Genomic DNA, 16757 nt, shown 5'->3' with positions numbered 1-16757 from the left:
AAAGCCAGTCCTAGCTTCTAGTCAGTAGAATAAGTTTTAGTAGGAAATAAGATTGCAAAGAGGAACCTTTTGTAAGTCACATACAAACTGTCCCAAAAAAATCAAAGGAAGATAATTTACAAATTGTATCATATATTAACGAAAATTCACATCCTGGTAATACGTACTAAATTGGAGGAAACCATTAGGTGCTGCTTGTCAAGGTTCTGGTCTTATGATATGTAAATTCCTGACAAACTCCAGACCTGCATGGTTCCAGACTCGCAGAACATCAAAAAGATGCTGATGACTTTGAGATGATTTTGGATATGTTAATGAACTGACCCTAAGATGGCGCAGATAAGAGTTAGTCTGTTTCCCCCCAAACACCTATAAAGGGAGACCTCAAACTCCTGTTCCCCCCCCCCCCCGCTCCCAGAACTCTTGCATCTCCACTGGGTTCACGTTGCTGAGTGCTCCCAACTCTACTCCACGCTTACAAGAGTGGTATTCGCTGCCTTTCCTGCTCCTCATCCTCTTCCTCACACTGCCTCCCTGTGCCATCCCATTCTCTGGCTCCGAGTTATGCTGTGTGCCTCTGTACCACTTTTCTCTACTTATCTCTGGGCTGTATTAAAGTTGGCTGCTGCCTGATTCTTGCTGTTCGTTGTGATCTTTCTCAGCAAGTACCCAAAGAACTGGGTGTTTCTGCCCCCATTTCATAATTTCATAAATTAATTATCAATTCAATCTCACATGATTGCTGTGGAGAAAACGCTTTGTTAAAGTTTACCAACTAGAAATCCCACCCTATCTAGAACTTTGCCTGAGGCTCAAAGATTTTTAACCACGGTCACTTCACAACAAGGTAGGATGGGCAGGGTTTGATCACAGCTCTTTCTGTTTCCAGTGCGGCATTTTTTATCCTGTCAATGTTTTGAGTTATTGTGGTGGTATTATTATCCCCACTTTACAAATGAGGAAGCTGGGCAAACAGGGGCCAAGTGACCTGCCCAGGGTCATACAGGTAGTAAGTGTCTGAAGCCAGATTTTAATTTAGGTCTTCCTGACTCCAGTCTTGGCCCTGACTCCACTGCCCTACCTTGTTGCCTAGCAAGTACCTCAGAAAGGAAAATAACTGCCTTGTGAGCCTCAGAGGATTTGCAAAATGTAGTTCTCCTCCAAAAGTTATTGCTGCAGCTGCACATTTTCAAGAGAGTGAAAATGGTTTATGGAAACCAAAGACATATATAGCATACACATACATCATACATGGCCAATGGGGATACTGCCCCAGGGAGTCAGCCATGCTGTCTTGAAGTGGATCCTTGTCTTGGCCTCTCTTAGCTTGATTATCATAAAGCAGTTCAGTCAGTTAGTCGGTCAGTCAACTAGCACTTATTAACTGCTTACTGTGTTCAGCTAAGGCAGCAAAGTAGTGTAGTAGATAGAGTGCTGGACCTGGAGTCAGGAAGACCTGAATTCAAATCCAGCCTCAGACTCTTACCAGCTATGTGACCCTGGGCAAGTCATCAAACCCTGTTTGTTTCAGTTTCTTATACGTAAAATATAAAATCATTACCTTTGCCAAGAAACCCCCAAAATGGGGTCACAGAAAGTTGGATATGACTGAAACAACTCAGCAACAATGAGAAGAGGAGGAGGTGAATGATGGGAAAAAGCCAAGGATGGATGGGGTTTGGCAAAGCACAAGTGGAGTAAGGGTTTTAAAAGTAGAACGTGGTGTAGAGAGAGCTGAATTGGTGAACTAAAGGGTCAAGACTGGGAAGGGAGGAAAGTGAAGTCAGAGTCAAGGTGATGGCCTAAGAAATACTGAAGGGTGCAGTGAAGGTCTTGGCGAAGATGAAGAGCAGGTTGAGGAGGAGGAAGGTATAGGAAGAGATGTAATGATAGGAGGCTATTATCAGATAAAGGAATTCTAGAACTTTTGATCTTAGAATGTAAATCCTTGTGAATGATGACAAGAATAAGTGTGTCTGAATCATTCTTATGTATGGCAGAGTTGGAGTGGTGGAATAGAAGGTCACAAGAACTGAAAATGATGGAGTGGGAGGTTAGGGTATTTGAGAGATATTCAAGGGGTATGTTGGAGCTCCTTGGCATAAAAGCAAAAGTTGTAATGGATTCTTAAGGCCCCTTCTAGGTAGGGACTGTTTTCACTTTTGTCTTTGTATCCCCAATTCTTAGCATATATAGTATTAGTAGATAATTGTTGACTGACTGAATAAATAACTGTTATCATCAACATATGCTTCTTAGGAACAAACTATATTGTGTAGTCATTAAGGTAGAATCTGGGGCTGATAATTATACTGTCTCCTATTTCCATAGTATTTTATGGTTTACAAAGGACTTTCTGCACACAATAACCCCTTGAGATTATTATCCTCATTTTACAAAGGAGGAAACTGAAGCTCTTGCCCAAGGCCATGGAGCTAGTGAGTGTTACAGAACTCAAAACCAGGGCCTCTGATTTCCAATCCAGTGCAATTACCTGGGCCCATGAACTTGTCTTAATTTTTTTTTTTATAATTATTTCAATATGATTTGATTCCTTTGAAATTCTATGTATTTTATTTTATGCATTTAAAAACATCATTCTGAGATGAGGGTCCATGGGCTTCCCCAGACTGCTAAAGATGTTCATGATATTAAAAAAGTTGAGAACTTATAACTGCACCATGAGACATGATATGGAGCAAAGGAAGGAGCATTGGAATTGGAGGCAAGGGACCTGTGTTTGAGTACCAACTCTGCAGCTTGTTGCCTGTGTGGATACCCAGATTTGCACATTGCCTGGCACATAGTTGGTATTTAATAAAGTTTATTGATTTTATTGATTGACCTTTGTGATCTTCAGCAAGTTTCCTCCCCTCTTTGGGGTCCCAGTTTCCTCTTCTATAAAATAGAGATACTGAATTAGATCATTTCTAAGGATCCTTTCAGTTCCAGAGTCTATGTTGGCATCTGGGAAGGGGTAGGTGAAATTGACAAAGCAAGTTGACCAGTTCATTGAGAGGAAACCAGGACTAGCAGGTTTTGGAATTGGTGGGCACACCCCATTTTTGCCTTTTCTCTCATCAGTGGTATTTGGTCAGCGACTGGATGAGACTGTGGCATATGAACAAAAATTTGGGCATTACTCAGTGCCCATCCTGGTAGAGAAGTGTATGGAGTTCATCAGAGAACATGGCCTGAATGAGGAAGGTATCTTTCGACTGCCTGGTCAGGACAATTTGGTGAAGAAACTGAGGGATGCCTTTGATGCTGGGGAGCGACCCTCTTTTGAACGGTAAGTCCAATCTTTCCTGAATGCTCATCTGCACTTGGATTAGGAGGCGGAGTTGTTGTGTACTGTTTGTACTGAGTAAAATGAGAAAAGAGTGGAACTATAGAGTGATACCAGACCTCGAAGGACCCTGAGTGCCAGGTTAAGGAGTTTAAGCCTTCCTGAGTCAGCCATAAGGAACACTTCAGATGTGTGCTCCCCAAAGGAACCCTACTGGAACAAGCTAGAATTGTCTCTCCCTTGCTCATTCCTTTCCTTTCTTCATTTCTCCCTTCCTCAAACATTTATTAAGTGCCTACTGGGTACAGAACATTGTGCTAGTTATTAGGGAAGATATGAACAGGGGTGTGCTAGAACCAACTCAGACTGGTTTGAGAGAGCTGATTGTTAAATTTTCAGTATGATTATTTATACTCTGGAAGTTGAAACAAATTAGGATTCGGTTATTGTTTTGCTGATTGTCTCTAGACTTAAGGAAGGGATGGAGAAAGTGTTAATGATGCAGATTAAATTTGTTTTTTCATTTTAAATTATTTTAATTAATTTTTAGTTTTCAACATTTATTTCCATAAGATTTTGAGTTCTAAATTTTCTCCCACCCTCTCCCCGCTTCCCTCCCCAAGGTGTGTGATCTGATAAAAGCTCTACAAATACATTCATATTAAATATGTTTTCACATTAGTCATGTTGTAAAGAATTAGAACCAATGGGAGGAACCATGAGAAAGAAGAAACAGAAAAAGAGCAAATAGTATGCTTCAATCATGCAGATTAAATTTAAAAGAGTGTCACTCATGCATTTTCCTCCCAAAGAGCTGTTTTTTAGACATTTACCTAGCACACTCATGGATTTAAGGTTTAGATAAAACAGTGAATTGTAATGTGGCACTTGGCATCCACTTTGCTGGCGATCAGTGGATTCTTTAGAAGACCGAGAGACATTGCTTTTTTGCCAGAACAGATCTAGGGGTCATTACTGAACTAAAAGTCTAGCAGGAGGAAGAAAAAAATTACCTAAAAGACATAATAAATGATAAGTCCATAGAATTTAAAGCTAGATGAGAACACAAAGATCATTTAGTCCAACACCCTCATTTTATGAATAGGGAAACTGAGACATTAAAGAAATGCGAAGCACAGTACTACCTGAATTCCATTGGAAGAAGGTTTCTGACTTGGAGAAGAGGGTGTAAGTTCAGGGAAGGCTCTTGGAGGCAGTAGTATTTCACTTGGACTTTAAAGGACAGGTAATAATTCAATAAGTGGTGAAGGAGAGGGAGGACACTGTAGACAGAACAAGGAAAACAGAAGAATGGAGAGAGTCAAACATAGGTGTGGTGAACAGGTAGGAATAGACCAGCTTGACTAAGTTATAGAGTGTATAGCAGATGGTAATATGAGAACATGTTGGAAGGCGAAGTCAATCAATCGATCAGGAAGTATTTATGAAGTGCCTGCTATGAACTAGGTGCTTGGAATACAAGGATAAAAATGAAATGGTGTCTATCCTCAAGGAACTTATTTTCTTCTTGGGGATAATGAATTTGAACTTGATTTGGTAAGTAAAAGGGAGCCACTGGAGAATTTTTCAGCAGAGGAATGGCATAACAAGATGTATACATGAGAAATATTCTGGCAACAACACATCTATCAGGCACTTGGGTTTTAGTCCTGGCTGTTCCACTAACTAACTGCATGACTCTGGTCAAGCTGCTCAACCTCTCTGGCCATCAGTTTCCTTCTCTGAAAAATGAGGGTGTAGGATTAGACAGTTGTTGAGATCTTTTCTAGCCTTCTCAGATGGTTTTGTGTCTATGAAACAGACAGCTTAAATTCTCTGTCTTTGCTGGGTGTGCCGGGTAATAAGTCACCAGTTTGCCTAGGGAAGCAAACAGTGCCCTTCGGCAGGGTCCATCTCCATGTCCACAGAGTATGTGAGGCTCATCCTTTTGACTGAAAGGTATCGGTGGAAGACCTAGCCTTGTGTTGGAGGCGGGAATCATATATGAGAACAGGGAAAAATCCTTCAGCTCGTTAGGTTGAGTTCACAGAATTGAGAACTGGAAGCAACCTTAGAAATCATGTATATCAGTAATGAATTAGATAGTAAACTCCTCCATTAGATTGAAACCTCCTTGAGGTCAGGGACCATCTTTTGCCTCTTTTTGTATCCCCGGAGCTTACACATACCAGACCCTTAATAAATACTTATTGATTGACTGATACAGTTTGACACCTTCATTTAACTGAGGGGGCCCAGAGAAAGGAAATGATTTCCCTAAGATCACACAACTGTTGTATAGCAGAACTAGACTTCCAACCATAGGTGTTTTGACATAAATCTACTGCGCTTTCCACTGAAGTAGGAAATGGTTAGATCAGTTGTCTCCCCACCTCAGTGTTCTTATTCTAGGATTGGTGCTATAGATTGAGGACTTTGTGGTAATTGCTCTTAGTGGAAAGGTCTATGATATTGAATTCAGAGGACACTAGCTCCAATCTTATTTACAAGCTGTGTGATCTTGGGTAAGTCACTTAACTTCTTTTGAACTCAGGTTCCTTATCTGCAAAACAAAGGAATTGGACTACATGATATGGAAAGTCTATGAAGTAAGCTATCTAAAGTCAAACAGCATGTTACTATCAAAACCAGAACTAGAGACCAGGACTCGACTCTTGACTCCAGGCCAGGGCTCTTTCTTCAATTCAAGATAGTCTCACTGTCTTTTTAATAGTTCTAGAAAATAAATCTTCCACCTCTCTAGAACTGCATCACCATCTCACTAAATAGTCAAGAAGATACATTAGATGGCCTATGTCCATTTCAATCAATCAATTAACCAAATATTTATCAAGACTTATAACAACTTAAAATCTAGTTGGCACATGGGATTACCAACACAGGACATGGAGATTGTAAGTTAGCATGCCACCACCATGAAAGGAAGCTATCTTGGCAGAGAAGCTTCATGAGACTGTGACAGACAGTGCGGTAGGGTGGAGACCTGTGTTTAAATTCTAGCTTGGACCTTGACCAGCTGTATGTCCACACACAGATCACTTTCCTTCTCTGGGAAACAGTTTCCTCATCCATAAAACAGGACTACCTACCCTCATGGAACCATCTGCCTCACAGGCTAATGTGAGGGAAGTGTTTTGTAAACCGATAAATGTGAGTTACTGTTATGAGCTGGCACCTTTGTGTGAGTTCTCCCAGACTCTGTTCCCTGATTTTGGATGAGTGCTACAGATGCCTCTTTCTCCTGCTTAGCCCTTGGAATTGGTTACCCTGCCTACTCTATGCCTGACCTGGCATGGATTCTTGTTTATTCTTTCAGATCATGATTCAGAGACCACATCTTCCTTCCTTAGGAGGGTTTATTCCCATGGGCCCTGTTAACTGGCCCCCAAACATTGGCATAGTGCCCCATCTCCTCCCTTTGGGGAAAAGTACTCAAAGCTGGTCAGATGAGATTAACACTCAGAACGGAATTAAAGAATAATGAGGCACCAGACTGAGTGGTTCTGGCTTGGTGCCATGGGGGTTTAGAGAACGGAGAGATGAATGTGGCCTGATGTAGTCAGGGAAGGATCACAGAAGATCTGGAAGGGACATTAGAGGTCATCTGATATCTTCATTTTATAGATGAGGAACCAGAAATGTTAAATGATTTCCCCAAAGTCACACAGATAGCATGTGGAGGCCACTGGGATTTGAACTTGAGTCATCTGATTTAAATCTAGTTATGTGGAAGAAGTGGGATTTGAACTGTGCCTTGGAATATAGGTAGTTAAGATTTGGAAGGGTGAAGGACATTCCAGGCTGATGGAAACTTTTAAAAATTTATGTGGAATTCATAATCTCTTAAATCCTTACCAAACTTTAGCCACCTGCCTAATTGGACAATGCTCCCTGGGCATAAGAATGAATGGGGAGGCCCATTCTCTGTCTGTAGGACCATAGAGGTTGGAATTAGATGAGACCCTGGAGATTCATTAATCTACACCCCTCATTTTATAGATGAGGACAAAGGCTTAGCGGGGCCTTGAGAAGTAGATGTGTGACCTGAGAAGAAGGATGTAGAGTGGAAAGAAGACTGCGTTTAGAGCCAGATGACCTGCATATAAATCCTAGCTCTGACACTGGCTAGCTAGCTGCATGACCCATGGATGAGATGCTTCACCTTGCTAAGCATCAGTTTCTTCATCTGTAAAATAAGGATAAAAGTTATTTCCACTAGCTATTTCACTGGATTGTTGGGAGGAAAACATTTTGTAAACATTCAAGTGCCCTAGAAATGACGCATTATTATCCAAAGGTACACAGAAGTTCATGGCAGAGCCAAGACAAGGACCCAGGTCTGCTGACTCCCAGTCTTATCCTCTTTCCAGACCACAGACTTCAAAGGTTTAATGCTAAAAGATTGGGGCACCTTCTTTTGCAAATGTGAGGGTCCAGTAAGTGTGAACTACATCCTAGACTTCATAATCTTTTTGTCACATTGCACAAATAACAATATTTCTATACAAGTTCACTCATGGATGTTGATAACCAAGGACCCACGTAGTTACCATATTGATCTTTTACCATATTTTGTAAGACACCGTAGGGACCATCATACATTGATCAGAATGACTTGCTGTAGGTGAGATGGATTTAAAAAAAAATTATTGCTGTCATAATAGAAATCAAAATAAGGGAGTCAGAGTAGATGGTCTCTAAGGTTACTTTTAGCTGTAACGTTCTAGATTCTTTGTTCTAAGGGCTCTTCTGGCTCTGACATTTCATATTCTATAGTTCTATAGAATCTCTAGGATTCTATGACTCTGAGAGTGAATTTAAATGTTTCCCTTTAAGTCGAGGGTACCTGTTATCTTGCAGAGATACGGATGTCCACACTGTGGCCTCCCTGTTGAAGCTCTACCTTCGAGAACTCCCTGACCCTGTGGTGCCCTGGAGTCAATATGAAGGATTTCTGCTGTGTGGCAAACTTATGAATGCAGATGAATCAAAGGTATTATTGTATTATTGAATCAAAGGTATTATTGTATGGTCCCTGGGCTATAAGGAAAGTAATTTGCTCATAAAGGAAGTAATTTCTTTACTGGGAATTGTTCTAGGAGTCAAATATTGCCCAAATTAGTCCTAAAGCAGGTTCGTTTGTGAAAATTCCATTTAGCACAAAATGGTAGCTACTTATCACTTACATGACCTTGGGTATCTTCTCTTAGCTTATAAAGTAAAGGGATTGGACTAGACCTCTAAGCCTTTCTGGCTTCAAATTCTACAATTGTATGAAAGTCTATACCTATTTATACATCTATATCTGTGTCTATCTATATACGTATACATATATAATATGTAATTTTTCTATAGAATTCTAGAAATTAGTATTTTTTGAAAAATGACACGGACTTTCTTCTACAAGGAAGAGAATTTTCCCCCTGCAGCAGAAAGTTCTACTGGGGTCATTAAATCTAAGGGATTATAAAATCATAGGACTTTAGAGGCCACCGAGTCCAATCGTCTCATTTTTACAGATGAGGACATTAAGGCTTAGAGGGATTAAGTGATTTTCTGAAGGTCATGCAACTAATAAGTGTGTGAAGGAGGATCTGAACTCAGGTCTTCTTGACTTTAAGCCCAGCACCTATCCACTGTGAATTTTTAAAAATGTTATTTTATTCTCTCCCAATTGTATGTAAAGTCAACTTGTAATATTCATTTTTACAAAATTTTGAATTTTGAATTTTTGTCTCTCACTCTCTCTCGGTTACATATGATCCCCTGTAAATTTGTCGCTTATCTGAGCTGTTATTAAAATGGGACCGATTTGTTAGGCAGCCTTTCCTCATAAAAGCCAAAACCTGCTTCTCTTCAATTTCCATCTTTGTTTTGCTCTCTGGGGTCCAGCTGAACTAATCTAATTCCCCTCTTACCATCTGAGAGTTGTCTGAGCATTTGAAGACATTCCAACGGCAGGTGCTTCCTCACCTTCCTCTCTTTCTCACCAGCTCAGCTGAACAAGAGGTGCAGCCTCCTCCTTCCCCCAGACTTGTCACAGCGGACACCTCCCTGCTTTCTCCAACTTTAGCCAAGGGCAAGTTTAGGAACTCTCTTCCAGCGTTATGGGACACTGGTAGTCACACTCTCCTCTGCATCGTTGCATCACTCTCCCCACCCCCACCCCCACCCCCTGCCACTACTAACTGGTTTTGCTTCAGATGAAAATGTTTCTCATTGTGGTTATGACCATTGTAACTGGGTGCAGTTAGAAGGGATTACAGCCTCTAGCAGAGTCAAGGGAACCATCATCTCTTTGGCTTCTTGCTACTCGCTGGCAATGAAGTTAATGAAATTAAAAAGGGAAAGCGGGGGATTTGTGTTAAATAGGTGACTCCCTATATATAAATTGCAATGAAAAGAACTTGTGGGTCTGAGTGGGGGGTCCTGGGGTCTAGTACCAGCTGTGCTGCTTGTTTACTAAGTGATCTTGGGTTTAATTCTCTGGTCCTCAGTTTCCCTCACTATGAAATGAAGGGATAGGACTAGATCAGGGTGGGGAACCTGCGGCCTCAGGGACACATGTGGCCCTCTAGGTCCACAAGTGCGGCCCTTTGACTGAATCCAGACTTCACAGAGCAAATCCCCTTCATAAAAGGATTTTTCTGTAAAACTTGGACTCAGTCAAAAGGCCACACCCAAAGACCTAGAGGGCCACATGTGGCCTCGAGGCTGCAGGTTCCGTTTCCTGGACTAGATAATCTTTAAGCTCTCTATCTGATCAACCCATTATCATCCTATGGTCCTATGGTGTGATAACTAAAATTACAACTCTTTGAGAAGTGAAAGGAGCAGCTGGGGGTGAGAGAGAGCAAACTGTGGTTTTTCACAAGCAAAGGGCTGGGGGGTTTTTTGATCCTTGATGAATCCTTTTTGCTCATCGACCCATGAGCAACAATAAACTCCTTGTGGACAGGTTAGCAAATTAACCACAGACCCCTCCCCTCCCCTTCCCTCCCCCCCCCTTTTAAAAAAACTCAGTTTGCCCAAGGGAAGAACAAGCAGCTTCTCTCCTTCACATGACATTGGCTGACTTGGAGAGTGGGTTTTTGTTTTTTCCTTCATGTTGTTGGTCCATTTTGACACTGGGTCCCCTAACAAGATGCTTGTGACTACAGGGTAAAGTATGAAGAGCCTGGGGCCTGGATTCTAATCCTCTACTTCACCATCAAAGAAGAGTTTTGGAGCTAGCTAGGTTAAATAGATAACAGAATTTTCATGGCTGGGTTTGGTTTTTTTACTGCCCCAGTGAATAACCACAGACTCAGAGCTAGAAGGGGCTGTGGAGTTCATCTCCAATCCTTTTTTTTTTTTTATAGGGGAAGAAACCTAGGGACAGAGGGGAAGATCACTTGCTTTGGGTCACTGAGGAAGAGGAAGTAAGGAGCAGAGCTGAAATTCAACCCCAAATCTGATCAGACCCAGTGGTCTTTTATTTCTACCAATTACCTCACAGGACTCTTGTGAGGAAAATGCTTTTCAGCAGTCTTAGAGATTTTCAGGAAGTGCCCCGGAGAAGTTAAATGACTTGGGTACTAAGTAACAGTGCCAAGATTCCACCCCTGGTCCAGTCTTCCTGTTTACCATACCACTCTGCCTACCAATTCAATTGAATCTGTGTTTATTAAGTGTCTACTCTGTGCTGGACACTGGGGATACAAAGTAAAAAACCAAACAGCCCCTGCCCTCAAGGAGCTGACATTCTCCTGGAACTTCAAAACACTAAGGAAATGTAAGCTATTGTAGTATGAGCTTTAGGACTTGGGATATATATGTATGTATGTATGTATATATAAGTATGTATGTATATACACACATTATTTATATTATTATATGTTATTATGGATATGTATGTATATGTGTATGTGTATATATACATATATATCTATATGTATATATTCAGGTTTCTCCTTTGTAAAATTAGAAAGTTGGACTAGATAACCTTTAAGGTCCTTCCAATTTTAGCTCTATGATCCTCTAACCCTTCCTTCTAGAATAGATACTAAAACCCTGACTGATTGTTGTGACCTTATTTTAAAAGTTCCTAGAGTAATGATTATTTCACTCTCTCCCTTGGGGAATCATTCCAATGTTCATAGCGAATCTCAAGATTCACTATGAGCTTATGGAGTATGTAATTTATACATATGTATATATGTATATATACACACACACACATATATATACACAATACATATATACATATATGTATGTATATTTACATTTTTCATTTTAATTCTGTCTAGGCTCACCAGGAGCTGATGAAGCAGATTTCCAATCTTCCCAGAGACAATTACAACCTTTTGAGTTACATCTGTAGGTATGTATTCTACTGGCTTGGCTGGGAAGATCAGTACCCGAAGATATACCATTCCTTATTTTTAGTGAGACCAGCAGGCATTTTAATGTTTTTTGTTAATAAAAGGGCTAGGCAGCATCAGTTGGAAGTGTTTGGGGGCCACAGTGACAGATGCCAGGAAGGGATCCTGAGCCAGAATTTGTTCTGTGGAACCTCTATGATCACTCATGGCCTCTCTACAAAATGGCAGCCTTCCAGCACAGGCTGGATGACCAGGTGTCAAGACTGTAATAGAGAAGGATCTGAATGAAAATAGGGGTTAGACTAGATGGATTCTAAGGTCTTTTCCCACTCCAAAATGTTGTGTGGTTTTGGTTGGCTACCTGGTTGTGTCTAGTCCTTCCCTTGCACACCTTACCTTGATGTTACTCACAAGACTGACATCCAAAGACTGAAGTCTTGGGTTTGAAAGGCAACGTCAGAAACTCAGAAATCTCAGAAACCAGAAAGGTCTACTTCATCTCTATAGCAAAGGATTTACAATAGAGGTCCTGGGTTCAAATCCCATCTTTGCCACTTATTCTTTGTCCAACACTGGTCTAGTTACTCTGCCCTCTAGCCTCAGGTTTCTGTTTTGTAAAATTAGGAAGTTGGAGCAGATGACCTTTAAGGTCCTTCCAAATCTAGCTCTATGATCCTATGACTCTGATTGATTGTTGTGACCTTGTTTTAAAAGTTCCCAGAGTAATGATTATTTCACTGTCTCCCTTGGGGAATCATTCCAATGTTCATGGTAAATCTCAAGAGTCCTTGTCTTGAGTCCATGGAGTATGTAAAATATAATACTTAATAATGTATTATTGTTTAGTCATTTTTCAGTTGTGTCAGACTTTTTGCCATCCCATTCAGTGTTTTCTTGGCAAAGATACTGGAGAGGTTTGACATTTTCTTCTCTAGCTCATTTGACAGATGAGAAAACTGAGGCAAACAGGATTAAGTGACTTGCCTTGGATCACAGAGCTAGTAAGTGTCTGAGGTGGGATTTGAACTCAGGAAGATGAGTTTTCCTGACTCCAGGTCCAGCACTCTATCCACTATGGCTCCACCTTGCTGCCATTAATAATATATTGTTATTGATATTACTATATTATTAATCTATGCTACTTAGTAAATATGGTATTAAATTCTTACTGAGTACCTTATATGCCAGATGCTTCAGAAGACCTGGGCTAGATTGGCTAAGTATTCTCAAATTGAGATCTCTGATCTCTGTGATCACTCCTTAATTTTCCCTCCCTGTCTCCTAGAAAAAAACAAACTTGCATTCACTGTCATTTCTGGGTTTAGAAATGAGAGAGCTGCTAAGGAAGGGATGGGACATGGAGGGAGGGATGGAGATTATAAAAGTAGATGAAAGGCCAGTTGAGACCACTTTTCTCTTTCCTTTTCCCTGTGTCTGAAGGCCATCTCTGTGTATTCCATGCTAGTACCAGCACTCCCAGAAGATTCTGAATTAGGACTAGAGTCTCTTGTACTTTTCATTAGTGAAATTAAAGCCATCGATAGTGAGCTAAATCCCTCAGACCTGATACTTTCCTGATACTGCCTGACAAAGGAGTAGGGCAAGACTGGCTATATTTCAGAGACTTGGAGGAAGTTGGGGATCACTCCCTGGGATGTTATAGACACCATGAAGGCTTTCTTTTACCAAGCTTCCAGTTTTCCCTTGTGGAATGTATTTTTTGTCAGGTTCCTACATGAAATCCAGTTGAACAGTGCAATTAATAAGATGTGTGTGGACAATCTAGCCACTGTGATTGGTGTGAACATCATCAGGCCCAAGGTAGAAGACCCTGCTGTGATCATGACAGGTAGGAATTGGTTCATGAGTTAGAGGGCAACTCAGAAGAAAATTCATACATATAAACTGATGAACAGTATCTGTTACATCTCTAAAAACAAGTGATATAAAATAATTTACACATTACCACTTGCTTCTCATACTCAATGAAGATAAAATCATTTATGCCCTGCTAAAATAATAAAAGTGTCATTTATCTCTAGTCTACATTTATTTTGCAAACTCTAGCCCCATAATCTGTTTGATACATGCACATATACACTTTCTGCTCTACCATGCTTCCTTCCATGGCTAAGAGCAACATGCTCTTTTGGTCATGAGAGTGAAAACAAAAGAAAACATCCCTTTTAGACTCTTCTTACTCCTCAGGCAATGAGTTTGATTGGGTCCACATTCCTTGAGGCAGCATAGATCCCTGTGTGAATGGGGAATGCACTGTGCCCAGGAGCCAATGAGGAGCCAGAGCATCCTGGGGGAGGACTGCCACTGGGTCTTCCCCTATTTGACTTGTATTATCCCCTTAGGCTTAGAGACGGCTTAATCTTATATGAAATTGGTAAATCTTTTGGTGATGTGGAACCCAGACCCTAATTTATTTGGTTCCTTAATATGGTTTTTCTAACATTGGGTTTTCTTAAAATGGGGCCCAACTGTATCTACATGGGTGGGCAAATGCACACATAGATCACAATTTTGGATTACAGGAAGACTACCAAACGAACACCTTAGCAGTGTTACTAGGATTCAGTCCAGTTCTATGGATTCAGGACTCGTGAATGTGTGTGTGTGTGTGTGTGTGTGTGCGCGTGCACATGTGTGTGCATGTACATGCCTGGAAGTACCTTGTCATCCCTTCTCCTTCAGGGACTCTCCAGATCCAAAGAGTGATGACCATGATGATTCGGGACCATGAAGTGCTCTTCCCCAAATCCAAGGACATCCCCCCATCTCCACCTGCCCAGAAACATGACTCCAAGAAGTCTCCAGTCCCTCGGAGCTCGGTTGGCTGGGATGCTGCTGAGGATTCCTCCACACCTCGGGCGGACAGTTTTAATCAGATGGTAAGGTGCAGTTTATCCCAGAGTAGAAAAGCTCTCTTATCTATTTCACTTTGATCAATCCAATGCTTTATTCTAAATCGTCCAAAATAAAGATTCCCTGTAACTCACTATTTTAAGAAACACATTCCTCATCACCTCTGGCCTGTATGAGAGATAATCTCCTAAGTAGTCTCCCTGTTATTAACCTCTCTCTTTTCTAATTTACTTTTCACATAATTGTTAAAATCATCTTCCAAGTACACAACTCTGACCATGTCCCTCCTTTCCTTAATAACCTCCAAAGGCTCTTTATTGAACAAATGGGGATGGATGGCCACCACAAATGGTGGCCAGAAAGTGATGTGAAGATCTGGTTTCAAGAAAGATAAGGTAAAAGCTTACCTATTGGGCCGCTAGGTGGCGCAGTGGATAGAGCACTGGCCCTGGAATCAGGAGGACCTGTGTTCAAATCCAGCCTCAGACACAGACCATTCACTAGCTGTGTGACCCTGGGCAAGTCACTTAACCCCATTGCCTAGCTGCCCCCCCCAAAAAAAAAGCTTACCTATTGGAGCTCAGGGTGCTTCTAGGAGCTCAGTCCTATTCCATATAGGAAAAATACTAACTCCTTGGTCTAAGGCTCCCCACCTACTTTTCCAGGCTTATTTCTTATTACTATCCTTTAGGAACTTTACATTCTCATTAATCATTCTCATAATGCAAAGCTTCATTAATTTCTTAAAATTTTTTTTATTCTCAGTTCCAAATTCTCTCCTTTCCTCTAGCTTCTCCCCCACTCACTGGGAAGGCAGGAAATACGATACCCAGTATACATATGAAATCATGGAAAACATATTTCCTCATTAGCCATGTTGCAAAAAAAAAAACCATGAAAAATAAAAAAGTGAAAATGAAATATGCTTCAGTCAATTTCTTGGGAATGTCCACAAGCTATTCTCCATCTCTGCAATGCACTCCCGTTTTAATCTGCATTTCAGAATCATTGTCTTCCTTCAATGTTGAGTTCCACTCAGGAGTTAGCTAGCACATGCAGTTGAACACCTTCTCTGTGAAGCCGTCCTTGTGCTTCCCTCCCCAGGTGCTAGTTAGTTCTATCTCAAATGTGATAGTCCCTGTCCCCAAAGGAGTTGACATTCAATTGGTGGGGATATATAACATGTTCATGAATGAGTATAATACAAAGAAAACTAAGAAAAGAGAAATCAATTGGCCAATTGATAAACATTTATTAAGTACCTTCTATGTGCCAGGTACTGAAAATAGAAAAGGGGGGGGCAAAAGACAGTCAGTCCCTGCCCTCAAGGAGCTTACAATCTAATAGGGAAGACAACATGCAAACAAATATATACAAAGCAAGCTATATACAGGACAAACAGGAAACAGGAAAAATATTAACACCTGGGTAGATCCAGGAAGGCTTCCTAGAGGAGATGATGCCTTAACTGGGCCTAGAAGGAAAACAAGGATTCTTAATTTTCCTTGTATTATACTTCTCTGTATGCCTAATATATGCCTCCAGTGGAAGGTAAGCTCTTTGAGGGCAGGGGACGTTTGATTGTTTTCTTTATATACTCAGCACCTAACACAGTACCCTGTACCCAAGGGCAAAACACATCTCCTTGGCCACCAGTTCCCCAAAGGTGTTGGATTCTGCTTTCTTCCTTAAGTTCCTTTATTGCCACTGATTGCTTTCCTGTCATATTTGTACAGAGCTTGAAACACAGTAGCATTTAATAAATGTAAATTCCATCCAATTAAAAAATAAAAAAAAAAGACTTAGAAATGTAATTCTTAGAAGCAGTCAGGGGAGTCAAACTGAGATAGAACTGGGGGCCGCTAAACTGTATGTAAGAATCTCTGCAGGTGCATGCTGAATGAGGAAACCACATGGTAATATCATTTTTGTTTTATTGTATTTGTGATTTTTGGTTACACTTTCCTGATTACATTTTAATACGGTTCAGGTTGCACTAGGGTGTGTTGTGGGCCACATGCGGCGGAAACTCATTGGAACAAATCTAGGCAGCCTGCTTCTCTTGTGTCTGCCTTATGTTTTACTGGGGGCTTTCATGTCTCTAAGATCAAGCAGCCAACAATGGAGTAATAGCAGGTGCTTATTTCCAGCCTAACCTAAGAGGATGTTCTTTGAAATTTAGTCTGCAAAGGTTTGGAAAAAAACAAAAC

At 40.9% G+C, this 16757-nt stretch overlaps 1 protein-coding gene across 2 annotated transcripts in view; it reads left to right on the top strand.

The window, feature by feature from the left end:
* Positions 1-16757, top strand: part of ARHGAP25 (Rho GTPase activating protein 25) — a 116060-nt gene that overhangs the window by 88519 nt on the left and 10784 nt on the right. For both annotated transcript variants that reach the window (XM_020985367.2, XM_020985368.2), the window contains exons 5-9: positions 3085-3292; positions 8171-8303; positions 11599-11672; positions 13401-13522; positions 14377-14573. In XM_020985367.2, coding sequence (XP_020841026.1) covers positions 3085-3292; positions 8171-8303; positions 11599-11672; positions 13401-13522; positions 14377-14573 — 734 coding nt within the window. The remainder of the gene's footprint in view (positions 1-3084; positions 3293-8170; positions 8304-11598; positions 11673-13400; positions 13523-14376; positions 14574-16757) is intronic.

Source organism: Phascolarctos cinereus, unplaced genomic scaffold (genome assembly GCF_003287225.1).
Source record: "Phascolarctos cinereus isolate Bilbo 61053 unplaced genomic scaffold, phaCin_HiC Scaffold_2;HRSCAF=192, whole genome shotgun sequence".
In the NCBI taxonomy this organism is placed as follows: domain Eukaryota; kingdom Metazoa; phylum Chordata; class Mammalia; order Diprotodontia; family Phascolarctidae; genus Phascolarctos; species Phascolarctos cinereus.
The sequence above is the reverse complement of the archived record's forward strand: the minus strand, read 5'-3'. Positions and strand labels throughout refer to the sequence as shown.